The following is a 23,034-nucleotide window of genomic DNA, read 5'->3' as shown; positions in this document are numbered from 1 at the left end:
CCTCTATGGATTCCTGTCTGCCCACCAATTGCCTAGCACTGTCTCTAGCCACACCCAGTTCACCTCCCACTTGTTTCTAACCACGCCCAATTCACCTCCCATCTGCATTTTGTTGTTCTGTTTTGTTTTAAAACTTTTTTCTTTTTTTTTTTTAAATTGGATATTTTATTTATTTATTTATTTTAAATTCTGTTTGGCTCAGCGGTAAAGAGCACTGGCTGAGGTACTCAGTTCAATTCCCAGCAACTACATGGTGGCTCACAACCATCTGTTATGGGGATCCGACGCCCTCTTCTGGTGTGTCTGAAGACAGCTACAGTGTACTATATACACTAAATATATAAATCTAAAAAAAAAAAGTATTTGTCTGGGTGCAATGGCATGTCTTTAACCCCAGCCCGGGGAGAAAGAGGCAGGCAGCCCTCTGTGAGCTGCAGCCAAGCCACGCTTACATGGTAAGACTCTGCCTCAAAGGAAATAAATAAAAATCCAAGTTCTTTCTCCTTTTGAAGTTTTAAGTTAGCATACAGGGTATCAGGCCTCACCACATCTGGCTTTGTGTCATTAGTTCTCACCTACACACACACACACACACATAGACACACACACACACACACACACAGACACACACACAGACACACACACACACACACACATAGACACACACACACACACACACACAGACACACACACACACACACACAGCTTCTTCTGGTGGGTTTACCTTCCTTCACTTCTTTATAAAAAGATTTATTTAATCACACCAGAAGAGGGCATCAGATCCCATTACACATGGTTGTGAGCCACCATGTGGTCGCTGGGAATCAAACTCAGGACCTCTGGAAGAGCAGTCGGTGCTCTTAACCGCTGAGCCATCTCTCTAGCCCACTTTAAAAGAAATTATCATTGTGCACGTGTGTGGGTACAAGCATGCTCACATGATGCCATAGCCTTCCTGTGCGGGTCAGAAGACATCTTTCAGGGGTCAGTTCTCTCCTCTCACCAGAGGCTCCAGGGATGGGCTACAGCTCGTCTGGCTGTGCCTGCTGACAGTGCTCACACTGTAGCCCAAACTGACTTCAAACTCCAGTTGTGATTTGGGGATTACAGGCATAAGCCACTGTCCGTGGTGTCTGGTTAAGAACATTTTCAGGCCTGGTGGGCATGATGGTGACTGGGCTCCTGGCATTCAGAGATGAGGGCAGGAAGAGCAACACTCTACCTCATAGGGAACTCAAGGGTTCCAAGAGCCCTGTTTCAAAACAAACAACAAAACAACTGCGTGTGTAGTGGTAGTAAAGAGCTAGGACCAGGACAGGCTCCTTCTGGAGGCAGAGACAAGAAGATGTTTGTGCATTTGAGGCGAGCCTGGTCTACCTATCAAGCTCCAGGACAGCCACACAGAGGTACCCTGTCTCAAAGACAGACAAGCAAAAAACGCATAGATGAAACCACGTTAGAACTGCTGAGTGGAGCCAGAGAGATGGCTCAGTGGTTAAGAACACTGACTGCTCTTCTAGAGGTCCTGAGTTCGATTCCCAGCAACCACATGGTGGCTGACAGCCATCAGTAATGGGGTATGATGCCCTCTTCTAGTGTGTCTGAAGAGAATGTACATAAAATAAACAAACCTTTAAAAAGAAAAAACGTAAAAGAAAAACAAGAAGAACAACAACAGGAAAATTTGTAAGTGGAGCACAGATCCCACATCCTGTTTTAATTTTCAAGGGATAGAGAAGTCTGCTGTTTATCTAGTCCTGGGATTTACTTTTTTTTACTGTGCTTTTTGGCACTTTTCTGGCCAACGTCATCATCTTGAAATGGCCAGATTCAGTTGCTCTATTACAGCTCTTTCCTTGGCTGGACTTGTGGGACAGATGGCCACTGCTCACTCCTCAGAGACCCTGCCTCCTTACAGCCACTTAGTTGCCCCTGAAAACCACACCCAGTCACGGTGGGTGGCTGGCATGTGGGTGCCTCCTTGGCGGTCCTCCCACCAAGCTTTGTATCTGCCACCCCCCCAGCATTGATCACCCTTCACATGACTGACATGTTGCTTTCTCCCGCCCCCAGAGCTCCCCCCACACACATGGCTTTTGGGTCCCTAGAATGAAAAAGGTGAGAACAGGCTCAGAAACTAGCTCCTTGCTGTGTACCTTTGACCAAAGCGCTTCCCCTTCCGAGTTTCCTTTTGAGAACCTGTTGTTGGAAGTGGAAAAGGGGTCTGGATGGCGCAGAACACTGGAACCTCCTCCCTTCCTGCTGGCAACCCTGTCCTCCCCAACCTTTTAGCTCTGTGCTCCCCCACACCTTTCATAGCTTTCAAGACTGAGGGGGATGTGGGCTGCAGGGTTGTCTCAGTATCAGCTAGCAGAGCCTTCCCTGGCCTCATCCTGACCCTTAAGATCCTACCTGGTACACATTCAAAACTGCCCCCTCGTCAATACTCAGCTCAGTGCTTCCCAGGCATGTGCCTTGGCACTGGGCCAGGTACATCAGCTCTGCTTTCTTGCAGCATGTGCATCCTCACACAACTGTGCCCTGTTGTTGGCATGACTAGATTTGGGGTGGGAGTTATTTTGAGGCAGGGTCTGGATCTCAAATGCCCATCTCAGCAGAGATCACCAGTGTACCTGGCTTCCGTTGGATGACTTGTCTCAGTGGGCTTTCTGTTGTGGTGCCGAAACACCATGGTCAAGAGCAACGTTGGGAGGAATGGGTTTATTTCAGCTCACAGCCCACTGTTTGTAGTCTGTTCTGGAAGGAAGTCAGGGCAGAAACCTAGAGGCTGCAACTGAGACAGAGACCATGGAGGAGTGCTGCTTACTGGCTTGCTTGGACTTGCTCAGCCTGATTTCTTACTCAGCCCAGGATCATCCACCAACGGGGTGGCCGCCTTCAGTGGGTTGGGTCCTCCCACGTCAATTATTAATCAAGAGAATGTTCCATATGTTTTTTTGTTTTTTGCCTACAGGTAATCTGACAGATCTGAGCTATGTCTTCAGGGACCTTTTGTTTTAAGACAAGGACTCCCTAAGTTGCCCAAAGTGGCCTCGAGAGTAGCCCAGGCAAGCTTCAAACTTGTGATCCTCCTACCTCAACCTTTCTTGTAGCTAGAATTAGAAGGTCTGGGATATCAGGTGTGGTTAGTTTGATAATTTTTTTTTTTCCTCTGAAAGTATCTTGGAATTGTTTAAAGTAGCAAAACACACAAGTAGGTGCACTGGATGTGTTAGTGGTTGCAACAGCTCACCTAGATACACAGCTGAGTGTTAAAGTCCAGAGAGAGAGGGAGAGAGAGAGAGAACAACTCCCCTGTACACACACAGCTAAGTAGCAAAGTTCATGTCACTTTAGGACACACACACACACACCCCAGCATAGGAATTTCTTTGATTATGGGCTCAACAGCCTAAATTTTGGTCAGCATTTCTAGAAGCTAGGCTGAGAGGTCTGGAACAGAGTTCAGGAGCAGAGGACCCTGCTGTAGAGGCTGAAATGAGCTGGATATTTGTGTACAGTTCTCCTCAGCACTCCTGTTTGTATCTTCTGATTCTTCCTGTACCCTGTAACCCAGGCCTTGTGGACCTGGCCTGTGACATCCCAGATGGAGCTGTGACCCAAGTCAGTCCAGTAGAGCGTCTTTGGGCCATAACAGGATGTGCTCCCGGGTTGGAGCCCCATGAGGAAGCAGAGCCAAGGGAAAGAGTAAGACACCAATTACCCCTATCCAGTGTGCCATGGCTGAAGCCACTAAGTACTTCGAGAAAATTATCCCCATTTTTTGCTTAAAGGAAGTCTCCCCAGGCCTCCTCTGACCCAATACTCCCATTATGATGTCCCTTGAATCCAGCTTAAGCATCTTTCCTCGAATTGGGAAGGGGCCCCTTCTAATATTCTCAAGGATGCCTCTGGATCTCAGCTACCTGCTGCTCCCTGGGTAGGAAGCCACCAGGCCCTTTAGCCTGCTGCCTTTCCTGTAGCAAGGCTTAGAGAGGCGGATGTGCCTTCTGTGTGTACCCAGGCCATGTGGGGCCTGAGCCCAGAAGAGGCAGCACAGAAGCATCGGTTCTGGAGAAGTGCCCCTCCCCACCCTCCACCTCTCCCTGCTGACTGCAAATAAGTTCAAGCTGTTCAAAGTAGGAACAAGCCCCTCCCTCACCTGCTGCCCACGCAGACCCCTACTATGGACTCTGCCATGTTGGCTGGAGGGCACTGCAATCTCTCCAAGGGTGTTAATGGCCTCCCCTGCCTGGCATAAAGACATTCATTTTTCAAGTGTAGGTCCCAGCCCATAGAGCCTCACACTCCAGCTTGGGAACAGGGTGATCTTAGCAGCCCTAGGGGGTTGGGGGATTCGGCTGTGGAAGGGTGGGGAGGGGTATGGCTCAGTGGAAGGTGCCTGCTCCTTTAGGCCATAGAGTAGCAGTTTCTGGGCATCACAGCTGGGTAGCTCTGGACATGTCACCTTTGCCTCTCTGAGACTAGGTACCTATTCTATTTCTTTTCTTTTTTTTTTTTAAGCAGGACTTAATGTGCAGCTCTGGCTTGCCTAGCGCTTTTAACAGTCTGTGGTGGAACTCCCACTTTCTTCCTGCCTCAGCCTCCCAGAGTGTTGGGATTAGAGGCATATGCCACCATTATAACAGGTGGTAGAGTAGCAAGCTCTGAGCACTTGCTTTCTAGTCCCTGGGATCCAGACAGGCATGTGGTATTTCTCTCCTCTGAAACAGCCCTCAGTGCTTCCCTTACTTATCTTGGACCCTCTGGCTTTCTATCTCCACCCACACTCCCTGCTCCCTACCCATATCTGTACTTGGTTGACCGTGTCCCCCCCCCCCCCCCCAATGCCTCTTCAGGGCTGTCTGCACTCTCTTCACACATACACCTGTTCCTCTTAAGTCCTGGCAGTGGCCCAGCTCTTTGCTAAACTGATCTGGCAAATGTCACCTTGTTTTGAAATTCCATGGGGACTCCTTGGCCTTATCTGCCTGGTTGAGAGTGTTGGCAACTTCTGGAAATGCTCTTGGCCTGTGTGGAGAGCCCTGCAGGAGCTCCCTGCAGGCTGTCACGCTGCCGTCCCTGGCGGCTCCCTCTGCTTTCTGTGCCCAACTCTATGTCACTGTTTCGGGTCCCCTGTCAGTTTTCTGTGCTGAGTCCCTAGCTATCCTAACACTGGATTTGGCCTCAATTTATTATCTTTAAAGTGGGGTTAAAAAAAAAATCTGCCGATACCAAAAAAAAAAAAAAAAAACAAAAAAACAAAAAACCAGCTGTCATACAAAACACACAAACCTGCACACACTGCTGCTAATCTGGCAAATTTGGCTGCATTGCCAGGAGGACATGGAAGCCCTTAGTTCAGGACAAGGGGTGGCTACCCCCAGAAGGGTGCCTGGCAGCAATTGCCACCCACCCTTGTGTTCTTGCTCTTTGGTATCCATGGAAACCAAGGATGGACTGAGAGGGCTTCACAGTTCAATAGAAGCAGGAGATCGTGAGTACATTTCCCTGTGAACTAGAAGACATTGTGTTTAATATGCTCAGCATGTCTATGTTGAAAGACAGCCACATCCTCCCTTTTACTCCCGGTGTTACCTGCCGGGGCCTGTGCCTCAGCTCTCCTCAGGTTAATTACAAGCATTTATACTGAAGGTCCTGCGCCTGCCCCAAGTTCACTCCTGAATTGAAACTAAGGTGAATATAGACTTGAATCTTCTGCTGCTTCCTGAAATTGTCTCCTAAACAAAATACGTCACTCACTCATTCACTAAACAAACATTTACTCTTTCTATACACCAGATGTGCAAGGTCTGCAGGATGGAGACTGACCCTCAGACCTTTTCACAAAAGGGATCAGCCTGGAGGTACGTAAGAACATGTGGTCCGGAAAACACTAGGTTGTTCTGACCCGGGTCCTCTCTTCAGTCCCTCAGCTGTTCAGCCTTGAGACAGGTGGCAGAGCCTCTTGGGTGGTAGAGGGTACCAGCGGGAAGGAGAGACGTCAGTGGGGAATGATGTGCCTCTCCTAAAACCACCAACCCATCAAATACAGCAGGAGAGATGGCTCAGTGATTAAGAGCATTTGCTGCTCTTCCAAAGGATCAGGGTTTGACTCCTCCCAGCACTCAGAGGTTATCGCCCTTCTGTAACTTGGTTCCCAGGGATCCCATCTCTTCCAGCCTCCACAGGTGCCGGGCATGAAAGTAGTGTGCATACATCTATGTAGGAGAAACACCCAGATATACAAATTAAAAAACATAAATGACCCCACAGTAAAAGCAGGCTTCCTGGAGGGGCACTGGCTTACAAGCATAACTCAGTACCAGCCTGTCTTAGGGCAATCCACCCGGGCTTCCTGCCTGGTGCTGAGGTTGTGTGACTTGTATGACCTTGGCTACTTGTCTCAGCCAGTCTTAGGGCAACACACCCCTTGTCGTGCCTGGCTCTGGCTGTATGACCTTGGTTACATGTCTTGACCTTTCTGAGCTTACTCATCTAGAAAAAGAGTAAGCAAGGCTGAAGATATGATACAGCTGACAGAGTCCTTGCCTAGAAAGCACAAAGCCCAGGGTTTGAGTCCCAGCACTGCATAAAACCAGGTGTTACCAAGAGGTAGAAACAGGAATTTGAGGTTCAAGATCTTCCTTGGGCTGCACAGTGAGTTAAGGTCAATCTGGGATACATAAAACTTTGTTTCAAAAAACAAAACAAAAAACCCTAAACCAAACCAAACCAAACCAAATTAAACCAAAAATGACCCAACCAACCAAATAAAACAACAACAAAAAGGTAATGAAGAAGAGTGTGTGAGCTTCACTCTGCAACCTCAGCACTGGGGAGGCTAAGGCAGGAAAAAGCCCTTAAATTTGAAGCTAGCCAGGTAACCGAGTTCCAGGCCAGCTTAGGATGCAGAATAATAACCTGTTTCAAAAAACAAACAAGACTAGGCATGCTATGGTGCAGGCCTTCAATCTCAGTACTCCAAAGGGAAAGGCAAGGGGGAATCTCTGTGAGTTCGAGGCCAGCCTGGTCTACAGATTGAGGTTTAGGACAGCCAGGACTATAGAGAGAAACCCTGTCTCAAAAAACAAACAGGGGCTGGAGAGATGGCTCAGTGGTTAAGAGCACTGACTGCTCTTCCAGAGGTCCTGAGTTCAAATCCCAGCAACCACCTGGTGGCTCACAATTCCTTTTCTGGTAAATCTTACTGTTCTTACAGAGGGCTGAGGTCTGGGCCCCAGCACTCTATGGTGGCTCACAACCATCTATAATTCCCTGTTCCAGAGATTCTGATGACGACATCTCCTACCCTCCATGGACACCAGGTATGCAAATGGTGTATATACGTACATACATACAGGCAAAACGCAAAACACTCATACACAAAAATACCTCTTTAAAAAAAAATGACTCAAAGGCACCTGGCGAGGTGGGTGGGAATATGGCACCTGGCGAGGTGGGTGGGAACAAGGCATGAGTAAGCAGCCTCTGGTACATAAGATTCCTAGCTACATTGCCCAGGGATCCTGGGGCTCATCCCTGGGTCCTCTCTCCAACATTGCCTTTCCCTGGAACCTCTGTGTCCACACTGTCCCCAGGACACTCCAGATCCCCATCTGGGGCTTGAACCCAGCACTCGAAGCCCCCTCCCTCCCAGCCTGTTCTTGTTTTCTAGGTGGTGGATGATGGGAGGCAGGTGATGTGTGTCTCACCTGGCAATCATGTCCCACCTCCACCCCGACCTCCTACCAGAGGCTTCCTTCTGTGGGCAGGAAGCTGAAGACATGGGGTCCACACTGTACTTCTTTCCAGTGACCATGAAGCTTCCACATCCCCAGGAGGACGAAGAGGCTCTGCCCCAAGAACAGTTTTCACGCCCATCCTCCTTCTGCTTCAAGTACCATTATTCCAGACACAAAGCGGGGAGGCACACAGCACGCAGCTACATACATGTTTATTGTGGCACCGGAGTGAACTGGGGCTAGGAGGCCAGCACCAGTGAGTGACGGTGGTGGAGGAAGTGTGGGAAAGGGGACAGTGAAGAGGGAACCCCAGGATCCAGCCAGGAGCTGGGGCTAGGGCAACTACTGCCAGCCCTACCCAGAAAGGTCGAGGGCGATCTTTCTCATTTTTTCACCCTTCAGGGGAGAGTAGGGTGGCAACAGCATGTGGGAGGTACTCATACATGGGAAAAGGCATGGCTCTTGCAGAGGGGCTTGTCCTTCTTGGAGTAGAAGGTCTTTCCTTCCAAGTTGATTTGACATATCTGAGGACAATGAAGGTCCAGTCACAGGAGGCTGGGGAGGAGGGCAGAGGCCCTTTCCCAAGCTCTTTGATATCCCACAGGCAGGAGATGGGTGTGTAGTATGAAACAGAGGGCACCAAGGGTAGGGGATGAGGGGGATGGGAAATGGGGGGAGGGGGCGCTTACCGCGCAAACAAAGCATGTGTCATGCCAGCTGAAACCCAGCGCCTCCAGGAAGCGGTCTCCAGCATCGATCTTGAAGTCACAGCCTCGACATTTTGTGCCGAACATCTTCTCATAGTCTGGTAATGGGGACAGAAAAGAGGGTCTGTATCCACAACCCTGCCCCTCCCCTGCACCCCAGTCCCTCCTTGGCTTGTCTGGGCTACCCCTGTACCTCGCTCGCAGTACGGGGCCCCTTCTTCCATGTAAAAGGCTCTGTTGCGAATAGGTGTTTTGCAGGCAGCACAGGTGAAGCAATGCACGTGCCAGGTCATCTTCAGAGCATGCATGATCTCCTGCAAGAGGCCACAGCCACGCCAGGGTCAGCCCACCCCCAAGAACGAGGGAAGGCAGGCATGGCCCCTCCCACTGCTATAAAACATTACATCTCTGTATGCACAGCTCCCAGAGCTGCTCGACAACCCCCAAGGTCCCCGGTCCCTAGCATCAGGTCTCAGACATCAAGACCCCTATCTGTTCAGACCCAAACCCACCATCTCCTTTTTCTTTCTTTCTTTCTTTTTCTTTTTCTTTTTTGAGGTAGTCTTTTGTAGCTCTGGCTGGTTTTGAACCCCTGATGCTGATGCTCCTGTCTCCATTTGCTGAGCGCTGAGCTTTCAGGTCTGTGCCTCCATGACTCAAAACTCCCCTTTCCCTCATAACCCTTCATCAATCAGTAAGTACTAAAGGCTCCACCTTCAAGACACATCCAGCCGGGTGACAGCTTAAAGGCTTGCTGGGTGGAGTTCAAACTTGGCCCGTGTAACTGTCAAAGATCCTGTCTTTAAAAAGCCTGTGCAGGACCCAGTCCCTCCTCTCCCAGTCACTCACATGTTGACTGTCACATCAAGCACACCCGTGTTGGAGCTATACCTCACCTGTGAATACTTTAAACCAACTCACCCCCCCCCCCGAAATCCTTCCTAGATGTTGAAGAACTATTTCAACAGTGCTCAGCCCACTGAGGGTCCTCAGTGGACTTGGCTCCACTGGACAGTGCAGAGGCTCAGGAGAGGAACTGTCTCCAGGGAAAAACTGGCCATTCCTGGAACGGTTTAGCTCACCAGGGCCAGAGGCTGTATGGGGCACCTGGCAACAGCTTTATCGTCTTGTACAGCCTAGCGACCTTCCATAAGAACCGAGTACCCAAACCTAATCTTGGGCTGTTTAGAAAATAGCCCAGGTTTGCAGTCAGGGATCCAGGTTCTCATACAGCCAGCTGGGGTATTCAGTGGAACCAGCCTCACTTGGGGATTCTTGTTCTGCTTCAAAGGGTGGTTCTGACAGGTTCATTCCAAATGACTAGAATATTTAGGTTGAAACCTTTTGTCTTTCCTGGTGCTGGAGATAAAAATCTAGGACCTCACAGACGCTAGGCAAGCATGTCCCACCCAGCTGCACCTAGGTCGGATTTGTAAAAAATGCTTACTGATTCAGAAACACAAGTGTGGCTGTGCCAAATGTAATCTTGGGGGACATCTTAGCTCTCGGATACTCCTGGCTGTAGTTCCCCCTCCCCCACAAGCCCAACAGCAGCTTTCTGAAGCTCATCTAACCTGCCTTCAGCTTCTAACTCTTCTATCTTCCTTCACACCTTCCTCAAGCACTACCTAGGACTGGAACCACTCTTCGGCACGCATCCTTCTCTGAGGGAATCCTCACGTGTGTTTGTCTTCCTCTCGAAGCCACTTCCGTGCACCTGTTCAAGTGTTTACTGACCACCTTCTATGACAGGCACAGCGCTTAAATCAAACAGACCTGCTCTTGGCTCACAGTCTCCACACCCAGGGAAGCAGGGTGGGTCAAAGGATGAGGCTACAGGGAGTGAGCTGCGGGGAGGTCTGATGGGACGGGTGGGTTTTGAGAAGATATGGGGTGGTAGTAGTGCACTGAGAGGCAGAGGTGGGTCTCTGAGTTCAAGGCCAGCCTGGTCTGCAGAGTGAGTTGCAGTAGAGCCAGACGTACACAGAGAAACCCTGTCTCAACAAAAGTGAGAGTGAATGAATAGAATACAGTAAAAGGGTACTGAATGAATGAATGAATGAATGAAAGAACACATAGAAGGGTATTCCTGGGACTAGAAAGATGATGTATTCTTTTGAAGGACACTGAAGTTCAATATCGAGCATCCACTTTTGGCAGCCTGTAACTCCCTCCACATCCAGGGAACCTGACACACTCGTTTGGATTCCAGGTATGCTTGCATTCATTCAAGTGTACACACACAATTAAAAAAAAAAAAAAAAAAAAGAGGCTGAAAGGGTTCTTGAGGAAGTGACAGTCGAGTCTTAGTCGAGGAAGGGTGATGGTAAGAGATGCTCGGAGAATGCAAAGGTGCAGTGGTAGAGAAACCAGAGCTTACTGACCAAGTGGAGCCAGAAGCAGGGAGTATTTTCAAGGGACTTTTGGGCAAAAGACCCCTTATAACACCTGGAAGATTGGTGAGGGTAGACTTTTATCCCTGGGAGATGAGTATTCTCCTTTCAGGTAACTGATGAAATCCATCTTTTCTAGGTATGTGGCTACCCAAAATAAAGGCTATACATCAGCCTCCCTTGCAGCTAGATGTGGTTAACAAGTGGGTTCTGGTCAGCAGAATGGAAGCAGAAGGTCTAAGTGACATCATCCCTTAAAGATGGTTGCCACCTGTCTCTTCTTCCCCTTATGACTTAGGGCTAGCTGGAATGCCGACATTTTGGCCAAGGCTCAAGAGCCACCCTAGACTACAAACACATATTGAAAATGTGTAGACAACAAAACAAAGGAGCCTCAGTCCACTATCCAGTCCCAGGCTATCCACCTCTGCATGGAACTGCTGAAGGAGCTCTCTCCCCTTCTCACTAATCTGAGAGTCACATTGTGGACTCTGGCCACACCTAACAGACTCCCCTCTGTATCCAAAGAGCTCAAGTTAGGAGGAAGACAGCCTGGGTTCAGCTTTATACTCTTACCACCCCCTAGACAGACAAACACATACACACAGACACACACATATACACAGACACACACTCACAGTTTATTCCCCTTTCTCGTCCTTAGTGACCATTATATAAAATAGAAACCCACGAAGGTTGTCAAATTTAATCTGTTCTGTGTCCCCGTTCCCCCAAGCCTTGTATGTCACGGGCTAGACCTGTTTGCCAGGTTTGACCTCCTGCTATATACACAGATGAAGTCTCAAGCCCAGCTGTGCAAAGAAAACCTGGTGGTAGGCTCTGTGTTTAGCCTTTGAGGAAAGAATATATTTGCATCCATGTTTTAGTTTGGATTTCTGCCTTTGCCATCCACAAGTACTGTCAGGTTAAATGCCCGAGTTTGGGCTTTGCACACTGGAAGCAGACAAGGACCGGCTGCTTGTGGCCTTTTAGACAGCCTTCCAGTCCCACGACAGCTGCAACCTCGACTGCAGAGCTAAAGTACAGGGGCCCTCAGAACTCTCAGGCCTGGCATCTGCTGCAGCTTTGACCAGCCGTGAATCAACAACACTTGGAAGTACTTGTGCCTGTACTGAACAGATGTGGACTTCCTGTTCTGGTCATTATCCCCCAACAATCCGGAGCAACCCCTATCGATATCTGACTGAGGATTCTAAATTATCTAGAGATGGAATGAAGCAGAGAACACAATATGCACGGGTGACATGTGACTATAATGCCGCTCTGTATAAAGGAACTTGGGCACTAGTATCTGTGGGTCCTGGAACCAATACTCCCAAAGGCTAGGGCGACAAGCACACTGTGATATAGCCTGTGATGGATGTATTGCAGTTCTAGACAATAATGTAAAGCCCTGGGCTAGATTCCCAGCACACACTACCCCTCTAAGGAATGCTATTTGCCTCTTCCCTCTCCTGCCCAGCCTCAGCAGCCGTCTGACAAGCATTACAGATCAAGCACCCTGGAGTCCCATTCTAGCTCAGGAATTCTTCTGTCTGAAATAAATAAGCCCGTTTCTACCAGCCATGCCTCCACTGATATGGCAGCCAAATGCAGACCCAGTGGGTATAGCCTTCTCGACTATTTCCCTTCTTAGGGTACGCCATCCTGCTTTTATTTGAGGTCACTATTTGTCGCTGGTCACTGGTTCATTTGGAGCTCAAAGCCACCTGTCAATGTTTCCTGACAGCTACAGGGGAGGGCACAGCCCAGCCCCATCCAATCAGACATAAGTAACTTTTCAGGGATGATCATGTGACTCAAGCTACGCCAATGAACATCAGTGCTGGGATCACCAGGTACTGAGTGGGACTGAGGTGTTTTCTCTCCTATGGAGCTAATGGGGAAATGGAACCTTGGAGGCACAGTGACACTGTTCTTGCCAGTCTCCAGGAAAAGCATGCTGGGAATGAAAGAAGCCGAGAGAAGGTAAAAACAGGCAGACTCAGGAGAACATGGAGCCAAGGCTCAGAGGCATCTGGAGTCAACACCTCTAGTCGCTGGGGCTGGCTCACTTCCTTTGCTTAAGCTTGTTTTGAGTAAGAGTTTGGTCTTTTAGGCTGGAAAGATGGCTCAGTTGGTAAAAGGACCCGAGTTCCATCTCTAGCACTCATATGGTAAGTCACACCATCTGTGATTCCAATTCCAGAGGACACTGTCTTCTGACCTCTGAGAGTACCAGTGGTGAATGTGGTGCACACACATATGTGCAGGCAAAACACCCAATACACGTAAAATAAACACACCCAAATAAATAAATAAATAAATAGTTGGTCTCCTAAGAGTATCCTGGCTGGTGGGACAGTGGTGGTGCACGCCTTTAATCCCTCTTAGAAGGCAGCAGGATCTCTGTGAGTTCAAGATCAGCCTGGTCTACAGAGTAAGTTCCAAGAGAGCCAGGGCTACACAGAGAAACCCCACCCAGAAGAACTGAAGAAAAAAAAGAGCATCCTGCCTGATACAAAGTGAAGTCATTATTAGCATGTTTTTGCTTCTTTCAGGCAGTCTCACTGTGTAGCCCAGGCTGGCCTGTCATTCATGATCCTCTTGCCTCTGCTTTCTGAGTACTGGGATGAGAAGTCAACGCCACCACGCCTGATGAGGCTGTACAGAAATGGAACTAGGGCCTTGTGCATGTTACACAAGCGCTCTACCACTGAGCTCTATCTCTGCTGTTAGGCTGTTTAGGATCCTGGAGATTCCTGCTGAGAGCTCCACATCTGACAGCTGTTCAACAGTGCTGAACACTGCTAAGATTTCACTTTCTCCCTTGCCCCTCCTGCCCTCCTGCCCTTCCTACTCACCAGGCCCACCTGTCCTCCTGCCCACCAGCCCCTCTGCCCACCTGCCAGCCCCACTCACTCCAGTGATCTTCTTCTTGCATTTGGCACAGTTGGGTGCATAGCGCACATCATAGCAGGAGGGGCAAAAGATAGCTCCCTTCTCCTCAAAGAAGCCACCCTCTTCCAGGACCTTTCCACACTGGCTGCACACAAATTCCTCAGGATGGTATGCGTGGCCCAGAGCTACCAGGTATCGGCCGCTGCAGAGAGAGGGAATATATGCAAATGAGGTAGGGGGCTCCAGGAGGAGGACAGGAGTGGCATTTTCTGCCTTCAGAAGATACTTGTTCTTACAAGAGCTGCTTGTTCATACAGCAAGATGGACCAAAAGTATATATGCTCTTGATAATAGAAGCACCCTGCTTTGGGTGGAAGTTAATAGCTTAGTCTACCAAGACACCCCTTGGGACTACTGCCCAGTGTGAAGATAGACAGGCGAGGAGACCCTGGTGAACACCCAGTCCTGCTTGCTTGTTCCATTTGGTCTGAGCAGGTCTTAGATTAAACAGGGGTGTTAGAAGGAGATGTTTTACAAATCCTCTCTGCCTGAGAGCTGAAGGCAGACCAAAAGCAGGCCAGGGACAGGGCCAACAACTAGGAAGGTTCTGGAACCTAACTCTGAGGGGCTGTGTGACTTGGCTGGGTTCCACAGAGGGAAGTACCTGTGGCCCATCGGCTCTGAGAGCAGAGGCTCAGCAGAGACCAAACATGAGGCAGAAGCTACAGAGAGGGAGGCCCTTCTTTATTCAGAGTGGCAATGTGACAGACACAGCTTCAGGGTGCTGCTGGCACCTCCCTGCTACAGATGGGTGTGAGCACTGTAGGAAGTGCAGGATTAAGAACCTGAGGATGGGGGCTGCAGAGATGGCTCAGCAGCTGAGATCACTGGCTGCTCTTCTACAGGTCCCAGGTTTGATTCCCAGCACCCACATGAAGGCTCACAGCCATCTAAACTCCATCCAATTCCAGGGGAATCCAACACCCTTTCTTGGTGTCTGTGGGCACCAGGCATGCAAATGGTGCACAGATACACATCTAGACGAAACACCCGTTACAAAAATATGAAAATTTAAAAAGATCCGAGGATCCAGGCTAGATCCTTCCCGGCTTCAACCAAATCCTTAACTCTCTTAGAGTAGCAGCAGAGGTAAACTAGGTACATAAGACAGGCCAGGGCCAGGCTGGATGGCAAGAAAGATCAGCATTAGAAGGAAACACTCACCGGATGATCTTGTGGCACTGGTGACATACAGGAGTCTTGCCATTGTTGCTGCCCCCTCCTGTGCCCCCTCCAGCTGCGGCCTGTACTATAGAAGTGCGGTTCTGCAGAGGCGTAGGTGTGGCTGGCTGGCTGTGCCGGGTCAGCACTGTGCTGGTTTTGTCTGGGGCATAGCGTTCAGCAAATGCAGGGTCCACAGCCCAGGGTGGGCGGCTGGTAGGGCTGGGAGTGGTGGGGCCTGACAGCCAAAGAAAGTAGATCCAGAGGGGTGTTCAGGGAGCCCAAAGAGCAGAGGGTAGAACCCAGGGTAGCCTTAAAAGCCCACCACCCCTATGTCTATGGAGGCTACCCCCCCCCTTCTTCAGCCCCAAGCCCACTGTCTTACCAGGCCAGGATTCCTGGGGTATAGTTGAGGCTGGGGCTGGGGCTTCTGTCCTGGGCACCTGGCTGTAAGATCTGCCATTCAAGGCCCTGCCTGGCTGAGGCTTTGGGCATGGTCCCACCCCTAACTTCAGCTGTGCTGTTCCCTTGGGTGATGCCTAAATTCATTGGGAGCTGCTGGGATGGATTCTAGGTCCCTGTGAGTTAGGGGTAGGAAGCAGTGCTTTCCCTAAGTAGGGTACTGCTTTCTGGCTGCTGTGTAGAGTGTGGAAGCAGAGTGTGCTCCTGCTCCTAGGACAGGCTTTGGGTCTCCTCTTATCCAGGAGAACCACGGGTAAGGCAGAGGCATCTTGGTTAGGTACTCCCTCCCACTGAGAAGCAGGCTACAGGACCCACACCAAGTCTAAACCAGTTAGCATCATCCCAAACCCAAAACATAACCAGACCCAAAAGATGGGAGACAAGAGGCAAAGGAAGCAAGGCCGAGAACGTTTATTTCCATGCTCAAGGCAGCGCAGACCTGGCAGACAGTAGTACCACAGGGCCAAGAAGGAAGGCAGTGTCAGACGAAGCCAGTCCCTGTGCCAGGCCGGTTGCCAGGACCAGGCCAGTAGGAGGTTCAGGCCAGGGACGTGAAAGTGGTAGGCAAGAGCTGGAGGCACCCATGGGGTACCCCAGGAGGGAGTAGCAGAGAGAGGAAAGCAGAGGGCAGCAGGCTGGGAAGGGCCAGGCTATGACTGCACGTTGAGCACGTGGGCAGAGCGCTGGTGGTGCCAGTCCCGGAGGCGTGTATAGCGTGGGCTCTGTAGCTCCAGGACATACTTTTCCCTGAGGGGCAGAGAGAGAGAGGAGGAAGAAGTGAAAGGAAGGAGAGATGGAAGGGAGGCAGGGAGGATGAAGGGAAGGAAAGGAGGAAGGGATAGAAGAGAGCTGTGGCAAGGGGTGGCCAGCAGACAAGGGCCGGTGGCTGGAAAGGAAGAAGTGGGAGGTTAGGGAGAGGGGCTGGCGCCCAAGCTTTTACCTTGACTTCTTCATAAATTCCTCATCCGGGTCTTGCACTGAGAGGACAGAGGCAGGCATTGACCAAGAGAAACAAGGGTCACCCCAGCCTTGAGTCCTGGTGAAGTCAGGCCCAGGCTAAGGCCAGGAGAGTCCGCCCTGACCTGGATCAGCCAGCACTTACTGAACTCTGTGCCCGTGAGGTGGGCAAGGATTCGGAAGGAGCGGGACTGGCCTGTCCCTGGCCGAGGCCGCCAGTCTTCGGTGTTCTCCATCAGACGCTGCTTGCTGGCATCGGGGACCAGCTGTCTGAGCAACTGTCTATGGGAAGGGTAGAGCTCAGAACCTCTGGTTCTGTGGGCACCAGGGGGCTGCCCCTCCCAGGATGTGATGTGCATGGGTTATGGTGAAAGCTGAGAGGCGGGGAAGGGAGCAGGGAGGGGGGGGAGGCTGGGTAAGTGGGTAAATCAGAGGGAACAGGAAGGCAGGGTAGGGAGGGGCCACCACCCAGAGTGCCAAAAGGAAGGGAGAAAAGTGACAGGAAGAGGGGGCTCACTGACTTGTCAGGGGTCTGCACCTGTGAAGGAAATAGACAGATAGACAAATAAAGGGACAGACACAGGAGAAGATAGATTGGGGTGGGGGATCAGAGCAGTTGAGAGGGAGGCAAGAAAGCAACAAGTGTGAGACTCAGCTGGCCCAACACCACACCCCAACCCCAGGCTGCCCAGGAGGGCAGAGCCCGTGGAACAGCAACATCCTTAGGTGGGGCTCTTTTCCCGAAGCCCCACCCGCTTGCCAGGGATTGCTGCCACACGGTTAAGGGGCTGGGGTCCGACACAGACTGAGCAGTAGCAGGCAGCTTGTGCGTGCGCTTGCGGAAGAACTAAACGTGTGCACAAGAGGTCGGAGTGAATGGGCAGGGGCTGACATACCCATTCTGCGGCAGGGTGCTGTCAGTAGGTGGGGGTGCCCCAAAGGGCCGGGCCGTCTTGTTGAGGGAGGCGCTTGGTGCAAAAGTGTACCTCGGGGGGTCGGCGGGAGGGGTCAGGGCCTGGGCAGAGACAGAGCCGGGCAGGGTAGGTGGGAGTGGGGGCTGAGGTGGGAACAGAGTTGTCACCACCACCAAGGACACTGACAGGTCTGGCCCCACTCTTACACATCTGTCCAGAGGTTAAGATGAAGGGGTGACTACGATTTCAAGGGGCCCATTTGGAAGTGATGAATTCCCTCTGGGCCAAAGGGACCAAGGGTGGGTGGCACACACAGCACAGCTTGTGGGAAGAAGCAGGCGGACAGACAAGCAGGCACGCGTGGCGCCCGGACCGTGCGGCAGCTCCTAGCTCCACTCTCCGCTCCCCAGACCCTGCCCGTTCTGGCATCTGCCCTCTACTCTTTGCCGGAGAGAGGGTCCCCCCAGGGAGGGCAGATCAGTCCAGCCCAGGCCCCTCCCTTTCTCAGCCAGGATATCTCCTGTGTAACCTACCTTCTGTGGCTTGCTCTGAGCAGGCTGGGCTCTGGAGAAGAAGAGAGAGAAGCAGTCGTGGAGGGTAAGTGAGACCAGAGACTATCCTCACCCCTTCAGCCTATCAGAACCCGTACCTGCTGAGACCCAGGCTGAGGCGCTCCCCACAGGCGCGGATCTTGTTCTGGGCTTCAATGTGTGTGAGGCTTCCGGCATTCTCACCGTCAATACTCAGAACCCAGTCTCCCACGGCCACGCCAGCCTGTGCAGCCTTGCCTCCAGGGGTGAGCTGTGAAGAGGAATGGTTAGAGGCCCATGGGTGCATGCCCAAGCTCACAAGCTCCCTCACAGTTCAGACACTGTTGGTAAACAGACACCTTCGGGCTGGGGCCCATACCTGCAGGCTAGGACCTCAGCCTTCCAAGGCTGTGTTTTCTGAGGCCTCTGTAGGCTGTCTTACCCACCAGACTGCCCTCCCCAGACCTGTGTTACTGAAACTGGGCTACAAAGGACTAACAGGGTTGATTGGGGTCACTTATATCCTGTGAAGTGTCCTCCTGTCTTCTATCTGAGAACTGCTACCGCCCCCACCCCCTTCAAGGCCAAGTCCTGACTCCTCCCTCCCGCCCCCAATGCCTTCATGAATGTATTCTCTATCCTCAAATGGCTCCACATTCCTTTACTTTTATTTTTTTTATTTTTGGTGACCAAAGCTCACCGCTTACCAGGAAATCAGTCAGTGCTGGTGGCAATCACTCCACCAGGCCTACTGTGTTCCTACTGTCCCTACTGTGGCACACAAACCAGAAATTCCCAACTCAAAGTCAAAAGGATCGGGGGCATGGTGGTTCTCCACAGGCCTGAAACCACGAGGCCACTCAACCATCTGGTACCACACAAAGCACTTACACTTAGCAGGTAGTAGGAAAGGGGGGGGGGCGCAGGATGCCCAAGGACCCAGGAGGCTCCTCAGGTGAGCTAATACAGTGTGTACTGAAGCAGACAGAGATGTCAGGGACAGCGGGACCTCATACAGAGACTGCCAACTCTAAGACAGAAGGGGGAGCTAGACTGGACAGCTTTATTTTGTACCTGAAGGGGAGGTTAGCAGGAGAGAGCTGGTGAGTCAGAGCCCTCTTTACCTGCTAGCATATGGTAAGAATAGCAACTCACGGAACACCTAGGATCAATCCTGCATCTCCCAACACGCTTGCAGAGGAGTCTGGGGAGTCACCCTGTTCACACTCAGAAACACCTGAACTCAGTCACCCAGCCAGCAAGAGGTACAGCCAGGATTGGCTGTGACTGCAACACTCTACTACAACAGGGCACCCAATAAAGATGCTGGGATAGCTAGATGTGGTGGCGTACACCCAGCACTGCCGAGGCAGAGGCAGGTGGGTTTCTGTGAGTTGGAAGTTAGCCTGGTCTGCATAGTGCATTCCAGAACAGCCAAGATTACAGAGAGACCCTGCCTCAAAAACTAATAAAAGTAATTAAATAAAATCTGGGGTGCCAGGTGTGGTATACTTGTAATGCCAATACTCTAGCAGGCTAGGCAGAAGGACTGACAGCTCAAGGCTAGACCTTGTCTAAAGAGACGTCCCCTCACTCCATGGCTACGTTTGGGGTCTGCACGCCCCCCCCCCACCTTTATTTCACTCCAACCAGCCCCTTATAATGGGGACAGGGAAGTGACACTCTAAAGGGGAAATGACTTAGTCACAGGCATGGTGAGTCAACAGATGGAAACCTGGTTTAGCCACTCCTTCCTACACAGGCTGCTTCCTGAGAGGTGCATGGCGAGACCAAGGTGGGGGTCCCGTGATGAAGAGTAACTGGCTCCCTGAAAAGGAGTGGAAGAGTGAGGAACTTCTTTTATGGGGTGTGCAGGGCAGAAGCATGCGAGGGGTAAGCCGATGGTCAGAGTTGGAGAGAGGAGCACTATGGGAAGGACCGGCTGAGAAAAGTGGCTCATGAGATTAAGGAGGGGAAAAGCCAGGGGGCTGGACAGTGTTATGGGTGTGGGTGAGTCAGCCTGGGAGCTCCACTGAGCTGCCCAACCCCCAAATCCCAGACATTACCTCATCTTCCAGGCCTGGGCCCTCAGCCAGCCCTAGCCCCTCCTTCCTCCCTCCACTCTGGGGTCAGGGGAGGGATAGCTAGCTGGCCCAATTTAGAAAAGACCACCCCACCCATCAGGGCCTAACTCACTCCAGGGCAGGGCTCAGCGGGTGGCCCCACCCACTCGTCAAGGTTGCTGACAAAGGAACCCAGAGGCCAGCAGGGGCCAGAGTGTCCCCAGCAGGCAACATCTGTAAGGCCTTCACTACCAATGAAGAAACTAAGACCTACATCACACTGGCCAGCACTTTCCCAGAGGGGAGGAAGAAACTGCAGGATGTACATGTGGGGGAAGGGTCCATAGCCCTTAGTCATCCTGCTGGTTGGAGCAGATTCCAAGGCAATTCCAGAGAGGGATCCTGGGAAGAGCACAGCCCACATGCCTGCCTGCTCTGACCACCATGTCTGGCTCCCATAGAGAGAAACAGCTTTGATACCCCTCTCACGCTGAGCAGTGCCTGGAAATTCTCAGGCCCCTTTGGGCTGGGCTTGCCCTAGGCTTCCTGCCAACAGCTGCCTGCCTACACTGTGGCTGGGTGGGCCTCTCTAGGCAGGAGGATGTCAGAGCAGGAAGTTCCTGCCCCCTTTTTGACCCCCTAGGCCAGTTAGAGATACCAAGCTGGTAGGCTGGCCTCACCCACTCTGGGCAAGTTTGCTTTGAGTCCTACTGACAAAAGTGACTAAGGGCCAAGGTGAGGGGCCACCAGTGAGCTGAGGAGCCTAGACGTAGGCTAACCCTTTTGGGCTCTGTTGACTAGCCACTGCTGGCCATCCTAGCTGGGGCCTGCATTCTTGGGCTTATAAGGTAATCCCCCCCCTCCCACCACAGGGAGGAGTCAGCTCCCAGCTCCCCCCCCACCCCCTCCCCCAGGGTGGACTGAGGAATGGGAACAAGAATCCTATAGGTCAGCCTCTACACCTCTGCTTAGGGTCAAAGGCCAGGACAGTCTGACTGGAGACAGCTGACTGAGACTCAGTCCTCACACAGGGCGGGGAGAGTTCGTCTTTTTTTCTCTTTTTTTAATATTTATTTAATGTATGTGAGTACACTATCTCTCATTTCAGATGCACCAGAAGAGGACATTGCATCCCATTACAGATGGTTGTGAGCCACCATGTGGTTGCTGGGTATTGAACTCAGGATCTCTGGAAGAGCAGTCAGTGCTCTTAACTGCTGAGCCATCTCTCCAGCCCCTGAGTTCCCCATCCTTAAATGTACAGGGCATACACGTCTCCCTCCAAACCCTTGGTCTGCTGTGGACTTGCTGAATGAGCTCCTCAGACCTCCAAGTTCTATCACTCGGAGAAACAGGGTGACAATTGCTATTCCTTAAATGCCAGCGAGACTGAAGTTACATCCTGCTGGGGACCTGGCTCCACAGGCTGCTCTTCTGGCTAAGACACTTCTATGAGACATCAGCATCCAATACTGAAGGAATAGGCTCCCCCTTGGCACTCACAGATGGCTGGCCACAGGGGCTTGGTGGAATAGCATCAAATGCCATGTCAAAGTAGGGAAGCTGGAAGCGCTTCTCCCACTCTCAACCTAGTTGGGAGTCTTTGTAGTAAGTGTCTGTTTGGACCTGGACATCCCTGTCCTCTTGGTCTTGGCTTGCTCCAACCCTGCTGTTTCCTCCCATAATCTGCTGGGAACCTGAGCACCCAAGAACCCTTGGGGAGTTCGTAACCCCATCTAAGCTTACCCGAGAGATGGAGAGGGGCACATTGAAGTCCTTGCCCCCTTGTAGACGGAAGCCCCAAGGGGCTGGCCCCTCCAGCACTACCTTGAAGGAATCCATGGCGCCTGCTCCTGTGAGGAAAGAAGAGATAGTTGAGTGTCTGCACTGCAAATTGGCATGCAGGTCTAGATCTGGGCACTAGTGTTGGCCAGGTACCAAGAAGGCACGGGCGGACGCTCAGCACACACAGGCACTGGGAGGCAGGAATCTAGTCTGGCTTGGTTGGGCTCCTGGCAGGCCGACCTCTCACAGACAACAGACAAGTTGGTTCCCCACCCTGCCCCCTGCCACTGGGAGGGCGAGGAAAGTCCTCATCAAGTTCAAATTCTTTTCTCTTCCAGGGGCTGGATGTGGGGTTAATTGGCACTGCTTTGCCCAAGCTAACCTGGAATCTCAGGAGGGCGGCGGGGTGAGTCAGGGGCCAGCTCCCCCTCCTTCCCCGGGTCCAGGCAGGCAGGCCGCCGCTGGAGCCTGTTCGGACTATATAAGGCGTGTAAGCTGACACTAAGGAGAGCCCGAGGAGGGAGCACATTAGGGGCTTGGGATATGAGGGGGAGGGGTGGGGAAGAAGGACGCTGGAGCAGGTCCTAGCCATTTTGGGACAGGTCGAGGTTGCTGGTAGCCAGGGCGGGACCCCTGCGCTCTGCAAGGGGAAAAAAAATGGGCTACTGGCCCTGGAGAGGGACCGGGGCCATGTCCCTTACACATGGCCAGAGAGGGGATCCTTTCTGAAAACCAGAGAAAGTAGTGCCACCCACGCACGATGTTCCCTTGCCAACGTGACTCAGTTTCCCTTCGTCTCCCGCCCCAGCCCCGCGCTTGGCGGCGTCCCCGCCGCACACGGTGGCGCAGGCGCCAATCAGCCCCACTTCGCCGCAGGAAGGCGGGGGCGGAGGCTGCGGCCGGAGCCAGCCGAGTGAATCTGGCACACTCCACGACCGCCCACACCCTCCCCAGTGCCTCAGCGGTCCATGGGACCCCGTAGGGTGCAGCCCAGGAACCCCCTCGCGGACGTCGGTACCTGAGTGCCGGCTGGGCCGCTGCCTGGCGGCCTCCGGGAGCCGCGCTGGGAGCCGCCGCTGCGCTCTGACCCCGCCTCCTCGGACGCCGCGCACTTTGAGCCAGCGGAAGGGGGCGGAGTCCTAGGCCACGCCCTCCCTGGGCCACGCGAGTGGACATCCCGGGGTCGATGGGAGGCCCCACCCAGTCCAGAAGCTGTGAATCTCCAGGAGAGGGAAGGCGAGATCCGGCACTTACCCTCGCCAGCCCGGTCGCTGCCCAGCCTGTGCCCAGTTCCAGGCTCTCCCCCAAGCCCTTTGCGCCTCCCACTGGCGGAGTGGAGGCAAAGTGTCCTTTTGA

General features: G+C 52.2%; 1 protein-coding gene across 6 annotated transcripts; it reads right to left on the bottom strand.

Annotated features, from left to right (window-relative positions):
• Positions 1-7,947: 7,947 nt before the first annotated feature.
• On the bottom strand, positions 7,948-22,764 carry PDLIM7 (PDZ and LIM domain 7). 6 transcript variants are annotated; one of them, XM_080928725.1, is made up of 14 exons: positions 22,697-22,764; positions 21,640-21,746; positions 17,950-18,101; positions 17,834-17,864; positions 17,283-17,401; positions 16,904-16,924; positions 16,532-16,668; positions 16,370-16,406; positions 15,353-15,414; positions 14,971-15,205; positions 13,768-13,948; positions 8,646-8,766; positions 8,435-8,550; positions 7,948-8,269 (listed from the first exon to the last, which is right to left on the bottom strand). In XM_080928725.1, the coding sequence occupies exons 2-14, from the start codon at positions 21,733-21,735 to the stop codon at positions 8,183-8,185; spliced, it is 1,395 nt and encodes a 464-aa protein (XP_080784851.1). In that variant the 5' UTR covers positions 21,736-21,746; positions 22,697-22,764; the 3' UTR covers positions 7,948-8,182. The 6 variants fall into 6 exon arrangements, with proteins under 6 accessions (XP_080784851.1, XP_080784852.1, XP_080784853.1 ...); XM_080928726.1 differs by lacking the exon at positions 16,904-16,924; XM_080928727.1 differs by lacking the exon at positions 17,283-17,401 and having other exon boundaries at positions 16,908-16,924.
• Positions 22,765-23,034: the final 270 nt, after the last annotated feature.

This window comes from Micromys minutus (genome assembly GCF_963924665.1).
Source record: "Micromys minutus genome assembly, chromosome: 1".
In the NCBI taxonomy this organism is placed as follows: Eukaryota; Metazoa; Chordata; class Mammalia; order Rodentia; family Muridae; genus Micromys; species Micromys minutus.
This window is presented reverse-complemented; position numbering and strand designations above follow the sequence as displayed.

Coding starts and splice junctions, on each gene's coding strand:
- PDLIM7 (XM_080928725.1), bottom strand. CDS start 21,735: ATGGATTCCTTCAAGGTAGTGCTGGAGGGGCCAGCCCCTTGGGGCTTC. Junction 16,407..16,531: donor CCTCACGGGCACAGAGTTCA/GTAAGTGCTGGC, acceptor CTGTCCTCTCAG/TGCAAGACCCGGATGAGGAA. Junction 8,767..13,767: donor GCAAGAAGAAGATCACTGGA/GTGAGTGGGGCT, acceptor GGCCTCTTGCAG/GAGATCATGCATGCTCTGAA.